We start from the raw sequence: 26,255 nt of genomic DNA on the forward strand, positions 1-26,255 counted from the left end.
GACATTATCACTCTTATAATTGACTTGACTGTTTGACTAAGAAGGGGCAGCTGGTGTGGCACCCCAGCATGAGAATGCCCCATAGAGTCACAGCAGGAAAGGTTTAGATAGTGCCATTAGATCATATGGACAAAAGAATGCTCTATGGCTGTTGAGGTTTATAACAGACTAACTGCAGTAAAACAAGTCACTGCATTATTTTCTACTTACTTCAATCATCCTCTTCAAGAATGCATATTTTAAAAGGAGATCAATTATTACATTAAAATTTACTTGCTCTGGCATTTTGCAAACTATGTCCAATAACAATGAAAACATTGTAGTACACACGTCTTGGTATTAATTCCAGCTATCATCTTTTACCAAACTAAAATTTGGATTATCACTAATTAACTTTCAATCTAGTGTACCTCCAAATGTTTCATAACTGTTTTTTAAAGTGCCCTAAAATTTTAAAGGAAAATATAAAGTTTTCAGTTAGAAAAGTTGAGAAAAGTAGATGCCGTAGGGAAGAAAAAAATGAAAATATTACCCTAACCAATGATGTAAAACACAAGATATGAATCCCTATTAAAAGAACTGTCAATGAAATTGATCTATTCTGCTACAGTCGTGTGCAACTTAATGACAGAAATGTATTCTGAGAAATGCAAGGTTAGGCGAGTTCATCATCATGCTAACATCACAGGTACACTTACATAAATCTAGATGGCATAACCTACTAAACACCTAGGCTACATGGTATACAGCTTATGGCTCATACGCTACAAACTCATACAACATGTTACTGTACAAAACAACACAAGATTAAATCAGACACAAGATAAAAATGATGCAATCAAGAGACACAAGATGCATGAGGCTGCTGCCGGTGTAACACAGCATTCTGTTTTACAGCAACATTTTTCTAAAAGTAGAAAAAGTACATAAATAATGACCACTGGCATCAGCATCATGGCAGACAGAGAAGACTCCACTGTTTCTCTCCTTAAATTTAGAATACAAGCAACTATAACTCTACAAAGAATCTGCTGCTCAACACACAAATACACCTGAAGGATCCACGCACCAGGGCATCTGAAGGGGGACATGACGGAACAAATAGGGAAATAGGGGGAAGCAGGATGGATCGGAGGGACAGGGACGATGTCCACAGATGCATTTCAGAGCTTACCTCGGCACCGGTGAGGGTGATATCAGAGGAGAAGTTGATCTGGAGCCCTCACACTATAGCCTAAAGCATAAGAGGGGCAGAAAAAAGCATCTCCCATCCTACCTCTTCATCCCATCAGAATGAGGTAGAGGTGACTGGAAAGCTGTAAACAACCAGCAGTGCCACTGACAGCCATTACTGAAAGAGGTGTGAAGCCACAAGATCTCGATCTTGCTTAGTCTACTACACACAACCCTGTAGAGCCAATAAAGTCAAAACAACAGCAGAAACAGGAGGCAATTCTGGGAACTTGAACATTGCTTCTCTACCACACATCACATTCTGTGACTACAACGGTGGTGGCTCCATAACCAAGGTGAGCTACACATAGAGGGTACAACCATCATCCCAGTGGTTATGCAGCATTTTCCTTAACTAAAGTGATGTGGCTCCACCACAAACCCAGCAGCGCATATAGTGCAGGTAAGAGAAAACAAAAAATAGCACTGCAACACCATCTACTGAAAAGCAAAGGAAAGTACTCTACCTGTCAATCTGCTGAACCATTGAGAGCAAAACAGTAGATAAAAAAGAAAAGAAATCACTATCTCAAAAGCACAGACAAAGAAACAATCCATCGAATACCATGAACAACCAAGGTAACTTGTGAGCACAGAAAGAAAGCAAACTGTCTTCAGAAATCAAACGCAAAGTCATCAAGACTGATTTAAATAACAAAGAATTCAAAATTACAGTTATGAAGAAATTTGAGGCTATATAAGAAGACTCAGAAAGGCAGTTCAATGAGCTCAAGAATAATAATGAACATAGGGATTACTTAACCAAATAGGCTGAAAGCATGAAAAAGAAACAAACTCTGGAGCTGAAGAACTCAAGAAATGAGATGAGAAATGTATTAGAGAGCACTGGAAACAGAACAGTCCAGATGGAAGAGAGTATAAGTGAACTTGAACACAGAAACCTAAAAATAACCAAGGGGAAGAGAGAAAATAATAGAAATAAAAATGAAAAAAAAGAAAAAAACTATGAGAATTATCTGACTACATTAAGAAAAGAAACCAAAGGATAGTAGATATATCGGACAGTAAAGACAGAGATTAAAACAACAACAACAACAACAACAACAACAAACAGAGAGTTTACTCAAAGAAATAATTGATGAGAACTTCCCAGCCAACAGAAAGAATTAGACTTTAGAACAGAGGGGGCTAACAAAATATCTAATGTCAAAAAATTAATGACAAAAAGATTTCCAGTCAAGATGACAGAGTAGGTAAATGCTGTTTGTCCACATCAAAATTACAACTAAACTACAGAACTACCATCATTGAAAATTGCCAGAAGTCTAGCTGAACAGGAGTCCTGAAATTAAGGGCATACAGAAGGGACCACTTTGAGACTGGTAGGAAGGGCAGAGACATGGAACAGGCTGGTTCCACATTCGTGTGTGGTGACTGAAAGTTGAGAGGGATATATAGGCTGCAGGGGTCCACCCAGAGGAGTGAGGGGGCCCCAGCTTCATTCAAGCTGTCTAGCCCAGGGTTCTAGAGTCCAGAAGAAGAGTCTGCACAAAATCTATATGTGAAAATCAGCAGAGACTATGGCTGAGTGTGGTGGAGGGCTGCGGAGGTCCTGGATGTTCCACTTGAAGGTCTTACGGATAAAACTTACTCGCTGACAAACTCACTATCTCTGGGCTCCGGTGTTGAGGCAGCAGCTCAGAGGACACCAGGGACATGTGGGGAGGTTCAGGGTGATGGCTGGAGGCATAGCATTCTCTCAAAAAAAAAGTGCTTGTGGAGGTCACTTTTCCTTTGTTGGGTCCTCACCGCAACCAGTGTGCAAACACAGGTGGCTGCCATATTTGAGTCTCTATCAACCTGCTAACAGTTGCTCCATGCTTGGGATTCCCAGAAACCCTCTTCCACCAAACTTGCAGGTATACCCAAGTCGTAGCCATCTGCGGATTGCTCCGTGGCACCTGCCAGGTAATCCTAGGCATGGCACAGCTATGGCTGAATGTAGCCTGCAACACAGCCGCCTGCAACACAGCCCCTCCCAGGAGGCCACAAAGTTAGCACACCAGGCAGCCTACTTCATAGTGAGCTGCATCAACTCCTAGGGCCAAAGCAGAGGAAGATACCAAAGGGCAGACTGGGCAGTCACCAGCGTCCTGCTAAAGTGAATCCTGTTTCATAAGATCAGCCCTTGCACAACAGCTCCTTCACTGGTCACTACCAGTCCTAACAACCAATCAGCCTGAGGGTCAACCCCTCCCACTGACGTGCAAACAGCAACCAAGGCTCAACTACAACAAGAGGGCACACACACAACCCAAACAAGGGACATATCTGGAGTACTCAGCTCAGGTGACAAAGGAGACTGTGCCACTGGGACCCACAAGACACCGACTACATAAGGCCACTCTACTAAGACCAAGAGACAGAGCAGCCCTATCTAATACATAGAAACAAACACAGAGAGGCAGCCAATATGAGGAGACAAAGAAACATGTCCCAAATAAAAGAAGAGAACGAAGCTCCAAAAAAGGAACTAAACAAAATGTAGACAAGCAATCTACCAGATGCAGAGTTCAAAACACTTATTATAAGGATGTTCGATGTACAATAACTGAAATGAAACATACCTTAGGAAGAATTAACAGTAGATTAGATGAAGTGAAGGATCGAATCAGTGATTTAGAAGATTAGGTAGCAGAAAACACCCAATCTGAACAACAAAAAAGAAAAAAAGAACCCTCCCCCTCCAATGAGGATATTTTTAAGGGGCTTCTGATACAACATGAAATATACCAACATTCGCATCATAGTAGTACCAGAAGAAGAGAGAGAGCAAGGAATTGAAAACCTATTTCAAGAAATAATGACAGAAAACTTCCTTCACCTGGCAAAGGAAATAGACATACAAGCCCAGGAAGCACAGAGAGTCTCAAATAAGATGAACCCAAAGAGGTCCAAACCAAAATACATCATAATTAAAATGACAAAGGTTAAAGACAAAGAGAAAATTTTAAAAGCAACAAAAGAAAAGCAATTAGTTACCTACAATCAAGAGAGCTCCAATAAGACTGTCAGCTGACTTCTCAACAGAATCTTTGCAGAACAGAATGTATTGGCATGAAATATTCAAAACGATGAAAAGTAATGACCTACAACTAAGATTACTCTATCCATCAAAGCTATCACTTATAATCTAAGAACAAATAAAGAGCATCTCAGACAAGAAAAAGCTAAAAGAGTTCATCACCACCAAACCAGTACTACAAGAAATGTCAGAGGGACTTCTTTAAGAAGAAAGAAAAAAAGATTTAAAAATATGAATAATAAAATGGTAATAACTACATAACTATCAACAATAACTTTAAATGTAAATAGATTAAATGTTCTAATCAAAAGATAAGGTGGCCAGATGGATGAGAAAACAATATCCTTAAATATGCTGCCTACAAGAGACTCACTTAAAATTAAAAGACACCCATACTAAAAGTAAAGAGATGTGAAAAGATATTTCATGAAAATGAAAACAAACAAACAAAATAGCTGGGGTAGCAATACTTATCTGGGGGAAAATAGACTTTAAAACAAAGCCTGTAACATAAGACAAGGAAGAACCCAGTAATCCCACTTGTGGGTATTTATCAAAGAAGTCCAAAGCACTACATTAAGAGACATGTGAATCATATGTTCATTGCATCTTTATTTACAAGTCAAAATATAGAGGCTACCGGGGTGTCCATCAGTAAATGAATGGATAAAGAAGAGGTGGTACATATGTACAATGGTATATTACTCAGCCATAAATAAGAATGAAATCTTGCTACCTACAAAAACATGGATGGACCTAGAGAGTATTTTGCTGAGTGGAATAAATCAGACAGAGAAAGAAAAATACCATATAATTTCACTTACATGTGGAATCTAAAAACTAAAATAAACAAACAGAAAGAAACTATAGATACAAATACCATTTTCATGGTTATCTGATGGGAAAGGGGTTGAGGAGTGGGTAAAAAGAGAAAGGGATTAAGAAGTACAAATTGGTCACTACAAATAGTCATGGAGATGTAAAGTATAGCATAGGGAATATAGTCAATAATATTGTGGTAGCAATGTATGGTGTCAAATGGGTACTAGATTTATCGGAGTGATCACTTCATAAGCTATATAAATGTCTATTAACTATGCTGCACATCTAAAATTAACAATATTCTATACAAACTGTAATTGAAAAATAAATATATATATATTATTAAAAAAATAAAACAAAGATAAGAAAAAGAAAATTAATGACAAAGAATTCTCAAGGAAGCTGGGAGTCAGGGGGAATAAAGACCATAACTTACAAAGGAAATCCCATTAGACTGTCATCATATTTCTCAGCGAGCAGAAGGAAACCTTCAAAATACCAAAAAAAAGAGGACCATCACCCAAGGATAATATATCCAGCAAAGTTATCTTTTACATATGAAAATTAAATAAAAGCTTTCCCAAACAAACAAAAGCTGAAAGAATTTACCACCACAAGACCTTCATTACAAAAATTGTTGAAAGAAGCACTTGCACTGGAAACAAATACACAAAAGTATACAAAACTCTGAGTAAGATAATTAAGAGACAGAAGCAGAAAACTGCAAATCTACTTCAGAATAGGTCAATAAACACTAAATTATAACATAAAAGTTAAAAGAGAAAAGGGACATTAAAAATAATTATAACTACTGTAATTTGGTAATGAACACATGACATAAACAAAGGTAATTTCTTTCAACAAAATCATAAAGGGGAGGAGGAAAAGCACCAAAGGAGTACGGGTGAATGAAGATGAGGCTTTCGGAAGAAAAAGGATTATTGTATATATGAGACATTTTACACAGACCTAATGGTAAACACAAAGCTAAAATCCAGAGCTGAGACATAAAACATTAAAAAAAAAAAATCATAGGAAATGCCAAATTAAAATAGTAGACAGAATCACCAAGGGAAAGAAACAATGGCAACACAGAACAATCAGAAAACAAAAGAAAAAAATGGCTATAGTAAGTCCTCATATATCAATAATCACCCTAAATGTAAATCAACTGAAATTACCAATCAAAAGGCATAGAGTAGTGAATGGTTTAAAAAAACAAGACCCAACAACATAGTACCTGCAGGAGACTCATCTCATCTTTAAAGACAAATACAAGCTCAAAGTGAAGGGGTGGAAGATGATACTTCAAGCAAATAGTACCAAGAGAAAAGTGGTATGGCAGTATTTATAGCAGACAAAATAGATTTTAAGATAAAAAAGGTGACGAAAGACAAAGATGGACATTTTATGATGATATAAGGGACAATTCATCAAGAAAACATTACACTTATCAATACATATGCACCCAACCTGGGAGCATGAAATATATAAGGTGATTAATAACAGAGCTAAAGGGAGAAATAGACAAAATTACAATTGTAGTATGGGACTTGACTACCCCTTGACAGTAACGATTAGATCATCCAAACAGAAAGTCAATCAGGAAACGTCATCCTTAAATGACATATTAGACCAAGTAGACTTAAATATCTATCGAACTTTCCATCTTAAAAAAAAAAAAACAAAAAACAAAAATAAAACACAGAATGTACATTCTTCTCAAGTCCACATGGAACATTCTCAAGAATAGAATATATGTTGAGGCACGAAACTAGTCTCAATAAATTTAAGAAGGTTAAAATCCTAACAAACATATTTCTGACTATAATGGTATGAAATGTAATTAATTACAAGAAGAACACTAGAATAACCACACATATGAAGAAATTAAACATGCCACTGAATGATTATTTGGTCAAAGGAGAAATAAAAAAGAGGTCAAAGGATACACAGAGATGAATGAAAATGAAAATATAACATACCAAAATTTGTGGGATGTAGTAAAGGAGTTCCGAGGAAGAATCTTAAAACATTACAGGCCTACCTTAAGAAAAAAGAAAAACTACAAATGAACAATCTAACATTACATCTTAAAGAACTACAAAAAGAAGAACAAATAAAGCCCAAAGTCAGTAGAAGAAAGGAAATAATAAAAATGAGTGGAAATAAATAACAGAGAACAAAAAGTCAATAGAAAAAATGAAACAATGAGCTGGTTCTCGAAAATATATTTTTAAATTTGAAAAATCTCTGGTTAGACTCACGAAGGAAAAAAGAGAAAAGACTCGAATAAATGAAATCATAATTGAAAGAGAAGTGGCAACCGATATCAAAGAAATACAAAGGATGATATAAGAATACTATGAAAGTCTATATGGCATCAAATTTGATAATCTAGAAACAATTGAAAACTTCTTAAAGATATACAACCTTTCTAGACTGAACCATGAAAAATTGAAAACCTAAATAGACCAATCAACAGTAAGGAAATTGAAAGGCAACAAAAACCTCCCAAAAAACAAAAGTCGCGGACCAGATGGCTTCCTGGTGAATTCTACCAAACATTAAAGAGAATTTAGTGCGAATCATTCTCAACCTCCTCCAAAAAGATAAGAGGAAGAAATACTTTCCAACTCATTTTATGAGGTCAACATTCCCTGATACCTAAACCTGGCAAAGACCACACACACACACACACACACACACACACACACACACACACACTCTCTCTCTCTCTCTCTCTCTCTCTCTCTCTCTCTCTCTCTCTCTCTCTACAGGTCAATATCCTTGATGAACATAGATGCAAAAATCCTAAACAAAATACTAATGAATCAAATACAAAAATATGTTTAAAAGAATAATGCATCATGATCAAGTAGGGTTCATCCCAGAGATTCAAAGATAGTACTATATATGAATATCAAGCAATAGGATATGCCACATTAAGAAGACAAAAGATAAAATGATGTGATCATATCAATAGATGCATAAAAAGCATTTGATAAGATGTGACATTCATTGATGATTAAAACATTCAATAAAATGGACATAGAAGGAAAGTACCTCAACATAATATAAGCCATATATGATAAATCTAAAGCAATCTACAGATTCAATGCGATATGTATCAAAATCCCAATTTTCACAGAAATAGAAGAAAAAAATCCTCAAATTTGTATGGAACCACAAAAGACCCTGAATAGCCAAAGCAATCTGAGAAGAAAATAACAAAGCCAGAGATATCATACTTCCTGACATCAAACTACAAAAGCTACAGTAATCAAAACAGTATATTATTGGCATAAAAACAGACACAGAGACCAATGGAACAGAATTGAAAGTCCAGAAATAAATCCACATATGAATAACTAATTTTCAACAAAAGGGTCAAAAACATACAATGCAGAAAGGAAATTCTCTTCATTAAATGGTGCTGGGAAAACCAGAACGCCATGTGCAAAAAAAAAAAAAAAAATGAAACTAGACTGCTATCTTATACCATACGCAAAACTTAACTCAAAATGAATTAAAGACTTGAATTAAAGACTTAAAACTGAAAACAACAAAATTCATAAAAGAAAACATAAGTAGCAAACATATGGACCTGAGTCTTAAAGAAGATTTTATGAACCTAACTACAAAAGCAAGAAAAGTAAAAGGAAAAATAAATGAATGGGACTACCTCAAACTAAAAAGCTTCTGCACAGCAAAAGAAACCATCGGCCTAGTTTCATAGTTTTGCAGGTGGCTTTCCAGTTTTCCCAGCACCATTTACAAAGAGGCTTTCCTTTCTGTTTTATACGTTTTTGGCTTCTTTGTCAAAAATAACCTGCCCATATAAACAGGGGTTTACTTCTGGATTCTCCGTTCTGTTCCATTGGTCAGTGTGTCCGTTTTTCTGCCAGTAGCATGCTGTTTTGATTAGCGTCACTTTGTAGTATAATTTGAAGTCCAGGAAAGTGATACCTCTAGCCTTATTCTTTTTTTCTCAAAGTGGCTTTGGCAATTCAAAGTCTTTTGTGTTTCAATACAAATCTGATGATTTTTTGTTCTATTTCTTTAAAAGGTGCTGATGGGATTTTGATGGGGACTGCATTATCTGTATAATGCTTTAGGTAACAAGGTCATTTTAACTATGTTTATTCTTCCATTCCAAGAACATGGAATATCTTTCCATTTCTTTGTGTCTTCTTCAATTTTTTTAAAAAGGGTCTTACAGTTTTCATCATATAAGTCCTTCACATTTCATTAGGTTTATTCCTAGGTATTTTATTCTCTTTGTTGCAATTGCAAAAGGAATTGGTGTTTTTTTTTTTTTATTTCTCTTTTTCTGATAATTCATCATTAGAGTATAGGAATGCAATAGATTTTTGAACATTGATTTTATATCCTGAAACTTTACTGTATTTGTTTATTACTTCTAGTAGTGTTCTTGTGGAGTCTTTAGGGTTTTCTATATAGATAATCATAATGAAGATGGGGTACATATATACAGTGGAATATTATTCAACTATAAGGAGAGATGAAATACTGCCATTTGCAAAAACATGGATAGACCTTGAAATAATCATACTAAGCGAAATAAGCCGGGCAGAAAAAGGTGAAAACCACATGATATCACTTATATGTGGGATATAAATCTAAAAGCAAAAAACAAACACAACAAACGAACAGAGACTCATGGACATGGACAATAGACTAATATTTACCAGAAGGTGGGGGCGGGGAGTAGATGGATTAAAAGGGGTCAAATATGTGACAACAGCAAGAACTCTAAGTATGGGCAGTGAACACACAGTGCAATATATATATGGCTTACTGTTGAAATGTACACTTCAAACTTATTGGATTTTGTTAATTAATGTCACCATAATAAAAAAGACATACACACACACACAAATAAATAAAAAGAAACCATCAGCAAAACAAAAAGGCAACTAACCAAATGAGAGAATATATTTAGAAATAATACCTCTGTTAAAAGGTTAATATCCAAAATGTGTAAAGAACTCATACAACTCAACAACAACAAAAACGTCCAATTCAATTAAAGAATTGGTGAAGGACACGAATAAACAATTTTCCAAGGAAGACATACACATACCCAATAGATACATGAAAAGATGCTCAATTTCACTAGCTATTAGGGAAATGCAAATCAAAACCATGAGATACCACCTCAAATCTGTCTGAATGGCTATCATCAACAGGACAAGAAATAACAAATGTCGGAGAGGATGTGCAGAAAGGGGAACCCTCACACACTGCTGGTGGGAATGTAAACTGGTGCAGCCACTATGGAAAACAGTATGGAGATTCCTCAAAAAACTGAGACTAGAGCTACCATATGACCCAGCAATCCATCTTCGGAGTATCTACTCGCAAAATCTGAAAACATGTATTCATAAAGATACATGTACCCCTATGTTGATTTAAACATCATTTAAACAGCCAAAAGAATGGAAACAACTCAAGTGTACTTCAATGAATGGCTGGATAAAATGCAGTGCATATATACAATGAAACACTACTCAACCATAAAAATGTGAAGTATTGTCATTTTCGACAACAGGGATGGATCTTGTGAGTATCATGCTAAGTGAAATAAGTCTGATGGAAAAGGATAAGAATTGTATAATTTCACTCATAAGTGGGATATAAAACAAAAATCAACAAATGAACAAACAAACAAAAAAACAAATATACAGACAGACAACAGAATGACTGTTAACAAGGGTGAAGGGAAGTGGGGAGAGGATGAAATGCGTAAAGGGGGTCAAATATATGGTGACGAAAAAAGGCTAGACTTCAGGTGGTGAACACACACAGAGCATACAGTCGTATTATAAAGTCGTAAACCTAAAATGTATATAATGTTATTAACAAATGTTATCCCTATAAAATTAATAAAAAACAAATACATAAAATTAAATAAGGACAAAAAGAATGATAGTAAACATATAAGCCAGTGACAGTCATTTATTACCATCAAGCATGATGTACTGTACATACTTGCATGCACTGTACACTTGTACGACAGGCAGGGCATTAGGTGACATTCCACCAGCATCACCACAAACACAAGTAATGTAGTGCAGTACATCATGAGAAAGATGACATCACCATATGACAGGAAATTTTCAGCCCCATTATCATCTTATGTGTCCACTGTCATAACGCAGTCCCTCAGGGATTGAAACATTGTTACATGGCAAACGACTATAAAACAACACCTAGCTACTTCCTACCAGTAAGTAATTTTTAACATAAAGAAATAAAACGGTGTATTGAATAGAATCGATACCTTCAGTTCTATGCTTTTCCTTTTAAAACTAAACATGCTTTTATGTGTTACCTTTATTTTCAGGTGTTATGTTAGAATCCCCTCATCTCTGAAGAGTGTTACATTGGAGAAATTTACCATGGCCCTTGATCAACTGGACTGTGTGGCACGAAACACACAGAGCCCTACGTGAAACTACGTTTGGTACATCCTACCTCTTACTGTTCATTTCAGGAAGTAGAGTTCTGCAAGTGAATAATACTAAGCAGTGTTTCAAAACCACTGGACATCTAAAGGGGAACAGTGCATTTGGGTGTGGGCCTCCATTCAGAGCCTCGGGACAAAGAAAGAGGCAAATGCATTCCTCCACAGGTGGGGATAAAAACAGGATGTTACGAGTGCCAGGCTCCCTTTGCAGACCTTCGGGCAGAGGCCCAGAATAAATTGTTGACGCTGTGGGTCATTGTTGGTTTTAAAAAGAACTAAGGAGGAAGATACACATGATAATGGTAATAATTACAATAACAGCAGTAAACACATACCTAGCCAGACACTGCATTCTGAATGCTAATTCTATACTCTAACATACATTAACTCATATGATTCTCAAAATAGCCCTATGCAGTAGATGTTATTCTTGATCACCAATTTACAAATGAAGAAACTGAGTACAGAAATAAGGAAACTTGCCTAAGGTAGCTTTAGTTTCAGGTGTACAGCATAGTGGTAAACCATTTACATCATTTATATAATTTACAAAGTGATCCCTCCGACTAGCTCCCATCTGGCACTAGACATTGTTATTACAATATTATTGACTATATTCCCTATGCCATACTTCGCATCCCCATGACTATTTTACAACTACCAATTTGTACTTCTTAATCCCTTCATGTTTTTCATGCAGCACCAAAACCCCCTGCCTTCTGTCAACCATCAGTTTGTTCTCCGTATCTATGTGTCTGTTTCTGTTTTGTTTGTTCATTTATTTTATTCTTTAGATTCCGCATATAAGTGAGATCAAATGGTATTTGTCATTCTCTGACTTTTTTCAATTAGCATAATACCCTCTAGGTCCAACTATGTTGCTGAAAAAGGTAAGATTTCATTCATTTTTGTGGCAGAGTAATATTCCATTGTATATATGTACCACTTCTTTACCCAATCACGTATTGATGGGTACTTACGTTGCTTCCATATCTTAGCTATTGCAAAAAGGGCTGCAGTGAACAAAGGAGTGTATGTATTTTTATCAAATTAGTATTTGGATTTCTTCAGTCAAATGCTCAGAAATGCAGTAGCTGGATCACAAGGTAGTTCCATTTTTAATTTTTTGAGGAAGCTGCAAACAGCTTTCCATAGTGGAGGCACAATCTGCAATCCAAACAATAGTGCACAAGGATTCTTTTTTCTCCACATCCTCACCAATACTGTTTTGTTTTTCTTTTTGGTTGATTTATTGATGATAGCCAATCTGATAGGTGTGAGGTGATATCTCATTGTGGTTTTAATCTGCATTTCTCTGATGATTAGTGATGTTAAGCACATTTTCATATGTGTACTGGCCATCTGTATGTCCTCCTTGGAGAAATGTCTATTTGGGTCCTTTGCCCATTTTTTAATTGCATTGTTTACTTGTTTGGTGTATGAGTTCACTATAAATTTTGGATAATAACCCCTTATCAGATGTATCATTGCAAATATCTTCTCCCTTTCAGTAGGTTTTCTTTCTATTTTGTTGATGATTTACTTTGCTGTGCAAAAACTTTTTAGTTTTGTGTACTTCCATTTGCTTATGTTTTCTATCATTTCCCTTGTCCCAGGAAATATATTAGAAAAAAATATTACTAAGAGCAATGTCAGAGAGTTCATTGCCTGCTTGCTTCTAAAAGTTTTATGGTTTTAGGTCTTACATTTAAGTCTCTAATACATTTTGAGTTTATTTTTGGATATGATGTAAGAAAGAGGTCATATTTCATTTTTTTGCAAGTATCTGTCCAGTTTTCCCAACACTATTTAATAGATTGTCTACCCTATTGTACATTCTAGCCTCCTTTGTCATAGATTAAATGACCCTAATAGAGGTATGGATTTATTTCTTGGCTCTCTATTCTGTTCCATTGATCTATGTGTCTGTTTTTATGCTATTAGCATGATATAGCTTTGTAGTATACTTTGATAACAGGTAGTGTGATACCTCCAACTTTGTTCTTCTTTCTCTAGGTTGCTGTGGCTATTTAGGGGCTTTCATGGTCCCATATAAATTCTAAGATAATTTGTTCTAGTTCTGTGAAAAATGCCATTGGTATTTTGATGGAGATTGCATTGAACCTATACATCGCTTTGAGTAATATGGACATTTTAATTCTTCCTATCCATGAGCACAGTATATGCTTCCATTTATCCCTATCTTCAATTTCTTTCTCAATGCCTTATAATTAAAACTGCTGTTTGTGGGAGTTTTTTGATTACTGATTCAATTTCATTAGTAGTAATCAGTCTGTTCAGATTTTCTGTTTCTTCTTCATTCAGTCTTAGAAGATTGTATGTTTCTAGGGATTTATCCATTTCTTCGAGACTGTCCAATTTGTTGGCATATAACTGTTCATTGTTTTTTTTTATAATCTTTTGTATTTCTGTGGTGTCAGTTGTCATTTCTCCCGTATAATTTCTATTTAATTGGTTCCTCTCTCTTTTTTTTCTTGATTAGTCTGGTTAAAGGTTTAACAATTTTCTTTATTTTTTCAAAGAACTGACTATTGGTTTCATTGATCTTTTGTATGTTTTTTTTAAGATTCTAGTTTATTTCAGCTCTGATCTTTATTATTTCCTTCCTTCTATTCACTTTGGGCTTTGTTTACTGTTCTTTTTCTAGTTCTTTCAGGTGTAAGGTTAGACTGTTTATTTGAGGTTTTTCTCTTTTTTTTTTTTTTTTTGAGGTTGGCCTGTAGTACTATAAATTTCCCTCTTAGGATTGCTTTCACTGTGTCTTACAGATTTTGGGGCATTGTGTTTTCATTTTCATTTTTCTCAGGGTACCTTTTAATCTCCTTGATCTCATTGTTAACCCATTCATTGTTTAGGAGCATATTATTTGGCCTCCATGTGTTTGTGTATTTTTCCGTTATTTTTCTTGTAATTGATTGCTAGTTTCATACCATTATGGTCAGAAAAGACACTTGATATGATTTCAATCTACTTAAATTTATTCAGACTTGTTTTGTGACCTAACATGGTCTTTCTTGGAAAATGTTCTGCGTGTGCTTAAAAGAATGTATATTCTGCTCTTTTAGCATAAAATACTCTAAAAATAGCAATTAAACCCATCTGGTCTAATGTGTCATTTAAGGTCACTATTTTTTTGTTGATTTCTGTCTGGAAGATCTGTCCATTGGTGTCGATGAGGTGTTAAATTACTTTTAAATTATTGTGTTGCTATTGCTCTCTCCCTTTATACCAATCAATATTTGCTTTATATATTTATGTGCTCCTATATTGGGTGCATAAATGTTCACAAGGGTTATATCCTCTTGTTGGACTGATCCCTTTATAATTATGAAATATCCTTCAGTGTCTCTTATTATAGCCTTGTTTAAAGTCTATTTGGTCTGGCGTAAGTATCGCTACCCCAGCTTTTTTGTTGTTGTTGTTTCTATTTGCATAAAATATCTTTTTCCATCCATTTCAGTCTATATGTCTTTCAGTCTGAAGTGCATCTCTTATAGACAGCATATGTATGTGTCTTGTTTTCTTATCCATTCAGAAATCCTATGTCTTTTGATTGGAGCATTTAATCCATTTACATTTTAATTGATTATTGATAGGAACATAGTTACTGCTACTTTATTATTCATATCGTTAAAATTTTATTTTATTAGTTTCAAGCAAACAGTACATTGGTTAGACATTTATATAGTTTATAAAATGATCCCCCTAACTGCTCTTTCTCTCCTCTTGCTCTCCACCTAGCCATTATGTTAATGCTAACTGCATTCCCTATGACATGCTCTCCATCCCCATGACCATCTAGCAACTACTAATTCGTACTTTTCTAACCCTTCTATGCCCAAACGCTCACTTAATATATGACAAAGGAAGCAAGACTGTACAATGGGGTAAAGACAGTCTCTTCAATAAATGGTGCTGGAAAAATTGGACAGATACATACAAAAAGAAAAAAAAAAGAAACTGGACCACATTCTTACACCATATAGAAGAATAGGCTCAAAATTGATTAAAGACTTAAATGTGATACCCAAAACCATATAACTTCTAGAAGAAAACATAAGCAATAAACTCTTTGATATTGCTACCAAAAAGTTCTTTTTGGATATATTATTCATATATATATTTTTTTTTACTTTGCTCTTCTTCTTCATCTTAAAGAAGTCCCTTTAACATTACTTGAAATACTGGTTTGGTGGAGATGAACTTCTTTAGCTTTTTCTTATCTGGGAAGCTCTATATTTCTCCTTCAATTTTAAATGATAGTCTTGTTGAGTAACATAATCTTGGTTGTAGGTCCTTGCTTTTTATCACTTTGAATATTTCCTGCCAATCCCTCCTGCCCTGCAAAGTTTCTGTTCAGAAATCAGCTAACAGTCTTAACAGATCTCTCTTGGCTCTTCATTGTAGGTAACTAATTGCTTTTCTCTTGTTGCTTTTAAGATTTTCTCTGTCTTTAATCTTTGTCATTTTAATTACGATGTGTCTTGATGTGGGCCTTTTTAGGTTCATCTTGTTTGGTACTCTCTGGCTTCCTAGGCTTGTATGTCTATTTTTTTGTTTCTTTTCACCAGGATATCAAAGTTTTCTGTCATTATTTCTTCAAACAGGTTTTCAATCCACGCTCTCTCTCTTCTCCTTCTGGTATCCATATGATGTGAATGTTGCTATGCTTGACATTGTCCCATATGACCCTTAAACTATCCTCATTTTCTTTTCTCTTTTCTTTTTGCCATTCCAAGTTGAGTGTTTTCTGCTATCTTTCCTTCTAAGTATCTGATTTCACCCTCTGCTTCGTCTAATCTGCTGCTGATTTCTTCAAGTATATCTTGCATTGCAATCATTGTTTTCTTCATTTCTGATTCTTTTTGTTTGTTTCTATTTCCTTTTTAATACATATTCTCTCTTTGTTGAAGTTCTCACCTAGTTCCTTGAGCATCTTTATAACCAGTCTTTTGAACTCTGTATCCAGTAGATTGCTTGACTCCATTTCATTTAGTTCTTTTTCCAGAGTTTTTTCCTGTTCTTTCATTTGAGACATGTTTCTTTGTCCTCTCATTTAGGCTGCTTCCCAATGTTTGTTTCTATGTATTAGGTAGATCTGCTCTGTCTCTCAATCTTGATAGGGTGGCCTTAAGTAGTACATGTTTTGTGGGGCCCAGTGGCACAGTGTCCCTGGTCACCTAAGCCAGTGTTCCGGCAGTGTTCCTTGTGTCAATTGTGTGTGCCATCCTTTTGTAATTGAGCCTTGACTGCTGTAGGCACTTGAGTAGGTGAGATCGACTCACAGGCTGGCTGACCATGAGGACTGGCCATGACCATAGCTTATGACTTGCTGTGTGGAGGATGACTCCACAGAGCAAGATTTGTCCCAGTGGGCTCTGGTGCCTACTGAGATCACTCTTTGGGTGTGATACTTGTGTGACTAATTGCATGGTACTCTTATATGGTCTGAAGCTGGCCACCAGGTGCCCCTTGGGAGAGGCTCCCAGGCAAGCCAAGTTCAACCACTGTCATTGATTAGCCTGGGGCTATCCAGTAGGAGCTATAAAGTGATCCACAATTGTTGGCTTACTTTGCTAGACATAGAGGCAAATGGGAGAGGCCACGCTGCAACCAGGGGCAGGCTGCCACCAGTACCAGACCCGGGGCATCTCAACAAAAGGCCCAGGGCACACTGAAGCCTGCCACCACCTGCCAGCTGCCTATAAGGCTCAGCTGCTGAAAAAGTTTTGGGTGGCATGTGACTTGGGTGAGTTGGGATCTCAGGAAGTCACCAAGTTGTGTTCAGAAGGCCAATGAACATTCAGATTTGGCCACATGGGGGAAGTGTTCAACACAGGAAAATGGCAGCCACTCACCGGCCGCACAGGAAGAAGGTTCAATGCAGGGACAATGGAGGCTGTTCTTCTAGCCTTCACCTTTAAGCCACACATCTGAATCTTTCCCTTATGTCTATGGCACCTCACGAGCCACTGTCCCTCTACTGGAGCCCAAGGCGAGCGCCTGAGAGAAAGAGTCTGTGCATGGGCCCTTTAAGAGACCACCTGCATTTCTAGCAGCCTTCTGTCTCACCCTAACAGACGGAATCCCCAGCAGTTTTCATAGTCAGATGTTGTAGGGGCTCCTCTTCTTGGCACTGTTGCTCTGTGCTAGGGAGCTTGGTGTGGGCTGGGACCCCTCACTCGTCCAAAGGGACCTCTGCAGCTGAGTATCCCTCTTGATGCTAAACCATCACATGTGTGTGTGGGGCCAGCATGTTTCACATCTCCACCTCTCTTCACAGTCTCTACATTGCTTCTTTATATCCTTAGTTGCAGGACTTCTGTTCAGCTAGTCTTCATATGGTTCTCCAGGTTTTTTGCTCTTTAATTTAGTTGTAATTTTAATTTGGTTATGAGAGGAGGCAAGCACAGTGTTTACCTACTCCACAATCTTGACTGGAACCTTGCAAGCTCCATCCCCTTATCTTACACTATTTTATCACAAGTCCAAATTAAGTTTATGACTATCTTTCTCTATATAAATCAATGGGAGGAAAACAAGATCAAAATTCTTAACTCTAACACCCATGCCACCATTTAGAAGAATTCGGTGAGACATTTCTGAATAGTAATAATGCCCTTTTATTTACTCTGCATTATAGATCAGAAGTCAATACTCCTGTTCGGTCTACCAGGAAGATATTAGGAATTGATTATGCTAAAATGGAAAAAAAATAAGGAATAAATCAACCGTATCCAATAAAACAGTTTTACCCAAATATGATTTTTAATTTTATATAACAATTATATAGTGCTTTCCTAGCTTTGGGCTCTGTGTGAAGCTGATGTTAATCTCATACTATCTTCCCAGCCAAAAACACAAACTATTTTAAGACAACAAAAGGCACAAAGAGAAAATAAAAAGTTTTAAAGAAAAATAAATATTACATCTGAACACTATAAAATTATTAAAGATTACTTAAATTTGAGATTTAGCAAAATATATATCTCTATCTCGCCTCTCCCCCTTACCTCCGAAAGTAAAGAAAAGGATTAAGAAAGCACAAAGAAAGCAGTAAGGGAAGAAAGGCAGTAGACAAGAAATTGCCCTTTGGAGCTAGCTCCCTTCGCCCACACAAGATATGGTGCTTCAGACTCAGGCGGCCGCTACAGCTGGACGCCTGAAGCAGTGGTTATCAAACTTTGTATACATAACAATAATCGGACAACTCCAGCATCTCATTCCCCAAAATTCCAACTCAGTAGCATTAACAGTGGCACAAAAGAATTTTCAATTTAACAAGCCTTCCAGTGATTTTTACCTGTTAGCTATAGATTACACTCTAAGAAATGCCTTGAAGAGAAATGCAAACTCACTACCCAGTAAGCACAGCACAGATACTTTATGTTACATGCTTTCAGAACACTCACTGTTCCCGGGGGCCTACCTGTCTCAGCATCCTTGGCCCTGTGTTCTTCATCAGGAGAATTAGATGATGGCCAAACCGATGAGACTCGCCTGGGAAACTGCCCTTCTTTGTAATCCAGTGAGTGTGTGGGTTGACTAACTGCAGCCCAGGTATAAAGCTGATCGTGCTATTTAAAAAAAAAATTAAACTATTACTTCAATCATGAAGAAATGAAGTCTTATTCACTGATATATTGTAACATCATTTCTAACAAAAATATCCATGTGGGGTATGTATATATATATATATATATTTGCATATATGTAAAATATTAAAACAGCATTTTATCCTATTCAATGTAGATTCATAACATAAACATTCTTTCACACAATCATTTCATTTTTTAACCATACTTGTCTTAACTTATTTTCTATAGTAAAATCTAAGTTTCCTCGACAATAGAGATGCCATGAAGGCCTGCAGGGGATTATAAAATCAGAAAATCTAGACACTTAATAGAACTCCCTGAACCAGCATCTTTAATACATTTAAATATGAGGTCCCTTGAAAATCTCTTTAAACACTTGAGGCAAAGTCAAAGGACAGGCTGTACTTGGCCAACATAAGACAGAATAGCTCCCTTGCCTTTAACGGCAGAGACCCAGGAAAAACGACTTATGTTAGGTCCAGGTTGGGAACTATTTGGCAGAGAAACCATAAAAAAGTAAATGAGCCTGCCAAGAATGAAAGGACTGGACAGGGATTTTCTGGCAAAGAGAGCTCTGCCTAGCTGCAGACCCATAAAACTCGGGCAGAATGAGAAGCCTCATAACTACACCTAGTGATAAGGAGAAAAGCGGAAAGAAATCTCAACCAAAAGAAGCCCATTTTGAAGCCTATAAACACCTTGGACATGCTCATTAGGATTTCACAGTAACATGTTTAAACTTTTAAGATGTATGCTCTCGATATATGCACACCTTAGGTTTTCTTTGTGATATTTTCCTTACTTACAGGTATATTTATTTCTCTAAACCTTTGGATGAACATAAAGTAAAGCAAAGAGAGTATAGTAGCAGTGAAGGGCAAACAAAAAAATATACTATAATCACTGTGTCTAGATTATAAAGGAAACTGAGTTTACCAATGAACAGGCATCACTGTGTCTGTAAGTTAATCAATCAAGGCATTCATAAAATATTCTTCAGCACCAACAGTAAGATAAAATGGATACAACAGTTAATTTAAGCTTTCCCTTTAGGGACAGCCACTGGCCTTGAGAATTAACATTCCTGGGGTCAGCTAGTATTGTATCAGAAAGGGTCATATTTAAGACCTGGCCAAACATTTCGAATCTCTTACTATCTTACTCTACCTCAAATTATTCATAGCTCTTTCAACTATTCATATCCTGATGAACATCAGACCCTTTGCTATTTAGAATACTGAAGAGCAGAAATAGCTTTTTATTGGTGAAATTAGTGGTTTGTTTAATTAACATGATGTTAGAAATGAACTCTCATTGATGAAACTGAAGGAATTCAATATATGTGAATTAGCAAAACATCAGAGAATAGCCTCATACTTACGAGAACGAGGTAAGACTAGGGCAAGGGATGGTATTGAGGCTTGATGCCCTAACAGAGCTGCACTGAGACAGTGGTTTAGGAAAATGTGTCCTTGCCTGTTGCCAACTATTGGACACAGAATCTTGCTCCATCCTTTGTGTCTGTATCCCATGAAACTTTCACATATGGTGTAATCAAGCGCCTGCCGGGGTAGCGAGCTCTATGTTCCCTGATAAGGGACTCTTGCCAGAGAGCTTCACGGTCCCAGGAACAAACCCAGGAAGCTTCAGACTTGGTTTGCTCCACATAATAGAGGTGGCATCCGGAGCCAGGGGGATAAGGATTTCACTTAGGATTTCATCATTTGCCGAAATACAAAGGATAATAAAAGCACATTATAAAATCACAGATAAACAAACGAAAGTTCAATCAGCCTTCCAGCTGCACCCCTGGATCGTGATACAGAGCTGTGATGGTAATCACAAAACATCTCCTTCTCGTGGTTCCACCAGCAGAAACTAAGCAAAACACAGATTTCTTTCATGGCTCGTTATGCCTAAAAACAAAGGCCAACTCTTCAATCTGAGTATCATTTAAGTGTTTCTATATTTCTCCCATCCACCCTGACAAATTCACCTTTCTACATGTCCTAAATCGAGCTCCACTCTACGAGAATGCCCTTCCTAATGCTCCCCATGCATGAAATCTCATCAATTAGTAAAAGTCCAATTGGAGCCTCACCTTGCCTGGACCACTTTGGAATCAGAACACTGACACAGCATGTCTACCATCCCTTGTTTTGACAATGGTATAACATCTGAAATGGCGATTTAACGCTTTCCTCAATGTATATCGTCTTTCCTCAAATCAACTGAAACTCCTTCAGCACGTCAAGTGTGTGTGTGCACAGGTCCTGTAAATCTCCCCTAGCAATTGACAAGGTTAAGAAGGCCACTTAAAGCCACTTAATGTCTACTGAATGAACACATTTGTCAGATAAAAAAGATATAAGAAAATAGATGGTTTGTCAACACGAGCAGTAGCCATAGCTGGTACACTCATTTTCTTCATTTGCTTAACAAAGTATGAAAAGGGTACTTTCTGGGCATTATATAAACAAAGTTATCAACTTATCTGGTATATCTAAACCTATTGGCAATTATACGGTACAAAGAAAAATATGGAGTAAACAAAACTCCTAGGATATAACCGGTGCTGCACGCTAAACACATCTTGTATGGAGACTCAGTATTCTCATCAGTAAACCAGGAAGAACATCAGCCCTTGTCTTTTTTCATAGGGCTGGCATGAGGCAAGAGCCAATACAATGTGAAAAGAGCTACAAAACCTACTTGGTGTTATTCAAAAATAACACAGCATGTATACCACTTGTTTCGATTTTTTATACCTGTTTGATTAGAATAATCACATATTATTGCTTATATTTAAAAAAATCCTTTTTAGAGGAATTCGGAATTGTCATATGTACACATTAGTATCGCTACAGAACCAGCATTAAATCTCTGATGTCTGATGAGAAGCTAGTTGAACAAAACTTTATTCTCCAGAATTTTCTTGGCATTTGTGTAGATTGTCACTAAGTTTCGCATTCAATTAACGATTGTCCTGTGGCTATTCCTCAACTAACCATGAATGTCTTTTCCTCTGATGTATTTCCACCTGACATTTCAGAAATACATCTGCTATTTTCCCAAGTGGTGTATATAAGCTCCTTGCTACCAGTAACCATATCCCACATCCTGGCTTTCCCCAGGATATTGTTATGTATATATAATAGACGCACGGTCATAAGGAACTACAAGGGTCAAGATTAATAAAAGTTGTCTTTTAACAAATCAAATCACAGTTTTGCATTTGGGTTAAAACAAGGCTGTGCTTCCCACATGGTACTACTCCACTCCTTTAATTCTTAAGATCTGTTTTGACTTTGTTGAACTAGATTATTTCTTCCTATTAAAGAAAACACATACAGGCTTTCTAACAAAGGCATAGAATAAGATTTAAAATCACAACCTAAAAGTGGCATAAATATACCATGGGACTACTATCTTAAAAAAAAAAAAAAAAGGAAAAAAAAATGAAAATGTTACTTTTAGCACATAGTTCCCCATCTGTATAACTGGATTATAAACAATAATCCCCAAATAACTCACTGCTACAATCTACAAATATATTATTTTAGAAGGCCCACTAGAAAATGATAATGTTCAAAGTTAGATGTTCTAAGAGCACTTCATTGTGATTTTTATAACCAAGATGAGAGTTTGATTATCACCTTAAAATATCTCAGGCTAACATTTTTCTGATAGTGCTATTTGTAAGAACATTTCATCGCCCATCAGTCTGCATATTAAAATAGAATCAAAATCATTCTGAGAAAACTGTTGCCCTTCTCATTGGTATTCTTATGACTCATCAGTGAATGGAGATGGGATGTCCATCCATAGGTGAGAATAAATCTTGGTATGGGTTCCCCACTTCCTAATAAGCTCTCAGCACGGCCCCAACTCAAGTGTCTATCAAGGCCAGTGGATCCATATTTGAGTGGTAAAATACAGTAACTGTAACCCAGATATTCCAGGAAGTACAGACTTCCACCAAATATCAAAAGTTTCCTTGAGGGGAAAAATGTAAAAAACAATGCCTAAAAGGAAGCAGTTCATCCACTTTTTTACATATACTCTAAAATCTACACCTAGAATGCATAGATAAAATCTATTGCTGCCAGCAGAGAGCTCTTTTTCCTACACCTGCTCATACTGGCCTCAAGACTTGCTTCCGTTGAATTGTGCTCGGATGTGACACTCAAAGAAACACTACGAGGTCCACTGGAAGAAAATGGCTGAAAATGTCCATCTCATATCACAATATTTTTGGTAGGAGGATTTTAAAGATATAGTTCTGATTTTTAGAACTCTACAGCTTCACCTGAATAATTAAACAGTTGAATGGTATTTTGAATTTATGTGTGCATTTTTTTTTAAATCTTATGTACCATTGTATTGATCAGATTTGCTTTTTGTTTTGGCTATTTGAAAATCTAAAATAAGTATGTGGTCCACCTGCCACATGTTTTAAGGTTCCAGAATATACATTTTTGATTAGCTGCATTTCATGTTCCACTTCAGTATTGTTTCCTTTTCTTTAGTCTTTTTTTTTTTTTTCATGGATAGCTATTTTTATCTCATGGTATCTTACTTTTCTTACACATCATTATAAACACTTTTTGCAGTAAGGTAGCAATAAACACATTATTAGTATTAGGCAAATAATCGAAGATCCATTTATTTATCCATTTTAACTCATTTGAAAGTTTTATAAGATGACTGGCTAGATAAAAGGTACTGATAGTAGACTGAATTGTTCTCACAATATTTTAATTTGCATTGATCATTTAATTATAAAAATACAATAGCACAACCCTATTGAACTTCCTTGAGGTACAGGACATAAGGAAAACAATAACTAATCAGTACCATACACAAAAGCATCCACTGGATATATTATTTCCTGATCTTTGTTTGAATGTTTTTTATAGCAGTAATCATAGTACACGGCTTTTATAAAAAATATAATTTTAATTCATTGCATCACCTTCACATTTATCATTTATATTTTTGCCATAATCTTGACACAACACTATACTACAGCCATTTAATTAGTTCTAAGCAGAACACATGAATGCAATTGCCCAAAGTATCTCTGGTTCACATTTAAATAAATTATAAACCTCAGATGGAAGGGACATTGGGGGAAAGGGTGAAAAGGTGAAAGGATTATGAAGTACAAATTGTCAGTTATAAAAAACAGTTACGGGATATAAAGTACAGCATAGGGAATATAGTCAATAATATTATGATAACTATGTATGGTGTCAGATGGGTATTAGACTTGCAGGGGTGATCACTTCGTAAGGTATATAAAAGTCTAATCACTGTTTTGTACACTGGAAACTAGTATAATATTGAATGTCAATGGTAAAAGTGGCAAAAAGTTATAAACCTGGAAGAGTACAGTATATAAAAATGACAAATATAAAAGAATAATAAAAGTAACATCAGGAAAACTGAATCCAAAGAAGAGATGAGGTCTTTGAAAATGTTTCAGGATACCAGATAAAGAGGTGTTTTCTTAGCTATGTTCAAAAGAAGCACTAATATTACTATCAGTGAGATTGCAAATCGGTGCAAATTTTCTGGAGGAGAATTGAATATCAAAAGAATTTTAAAAAATGATCTCTTTGGAACCAGCAATTCTACTTATGTAAGTTTTCCCTAAGGTGAAAATAAATTATTGATATGCAAAAATGTTATGCACAAATATCCAAGAGCCATTAAGATCACATCACAAATGCCCTATGAAATTTTGTTCCTAATATGTTGAAACGTGAAAGTAACTTGCTGTAAATCCTTTGCACATTGTAAAAATAATACACATGGTAATGACAGAAAAGATCATTGGAACCAACTCTTCTGCTGGGGACTAGAAAAATGGTAATACTTATAGTAAAGGCAAAGGGAAGAAGAGTATTAAAGTGTAAATTAAGACGGGATTAGCAAGGCAGGACCCAATGAAGAACACACACCTGGGAAGTAGAGGCTGATGGGTCACTTTTCTTTGTTCCTCCTAGTATTCCCATGAGTCTGAGGGCACTTTATCAGGGGAAAAGGAATAGAGGATTGTGCCCTCCAAAGCAGGTTGGATCTAGTGATACCCCTTGCTTTGGATTAAGATCTAAAAGACACTCACACCGGGAATAAAGGTAAATTAGAAGTTGCCAGGTGTTCTTGGGGCTGAAAGTCAACTTAAAATTATCTAAATCCCTGAATATAATTCAATCTTAGTGCCCCAGGTCCTTGGCAAAAGCAAACAAATTCTATCTAGAAAAAGATTGTCAATTCACTTGTAGAATCTGCACATCATAGGGTAAAAAATAACTAGAAACATGGAGACACAAATTGAAAATAATAAGAAAATCAACAGAAAGGTAGACAATAGGGAAAACACACGAGGGCTTCAGATATTGATATTATTTGGCATGTTTTTAAATAACTGTATTTAATATGTTCAAAAAATAATATAATGTCAATGCTAAACTGTAAACAATAAACCAACTGACAAGTTCTAGAACTGATAACTAACCAAATTTAAAATACTCAATAAATGTATTTAATAGGAGATTAATAGCGTAAATCTAGAATAAAGCACACAGAGTCAAAGTGCAGAAAATAATTCAAGAGAATAAAACATAAAGTGAGAAACTATAACCTATATATAATCGGAGTCCCAGAAGAAAAAGAAGACAATAACAGAGAAGCATCATTTGAAGAGAGGTCACAGCTGATAATGTAAAATGAGAGAAGGCAGCAAACCAGCGATTTCAGAAGACCTATGAAACCTAGAAGAAAAACTATATAGAAACCCACAAATAGGTGCATATAATAAAACTTTTGACAACAACAACAAAAAAAAAGTGAGTTAAAAATAAAACCTTAAAAGTAGCCACAAAAAATTAATTGCCTTCAAAGAAGCAATAATATACTATTTTTTAAAGAAGTCATTAATATCGGAGGCTAGAAGATAGACGAGTGATCTTTCTAAATCCTGAAACAGCCAACTAGGCTCCTATAGAAATATCTTCCAAGAAGAAAAATGAAAGAA

General features: G+C 36.0%; 1 protein-coding gene across 3 annotated transcripts in view; it reads right to left on the minus strand.

Moving 5' to 3' along the window:
* The window catches only part of FMN2 (formin 2), a 402,924-nt gene that overhangs the window by 274,485 nt on the left and 102,184 nt on the right, over positions 1 to 26,255 (minus strand). For all 3 annotated transcript variants that reach the window (XM_011380009.2, XM_023523198.1, XM_023523197.1), the window contains exon 3: positions 19,045 to 19,192. In XM_011380009.2, coding sequence (XP_011378311.1) covers positions 19,045 to 19,192 — 148 coding nt within the window. The remainder of the gene's footprint in view (positions 1 to 19,044; positions 19,193 to 26,255) is intronic.

The sequence above is a fragment of the Pteropus vampyrus genome, unplaced genomic scaffold (assembly GCF_000151845.1).
Source record: "Pteropus vampyrus isolate Shadow unplaced genomic scaffold, Pvam_2.0 Scaffold383, whole genome shotgun sequence".
Lineage (NCBI taxonomy): Eukaryota > Metazoa > Chordata > Mammalia > Chiroptera > Pteropodidae > Pteropus > Pteropus vampyrus.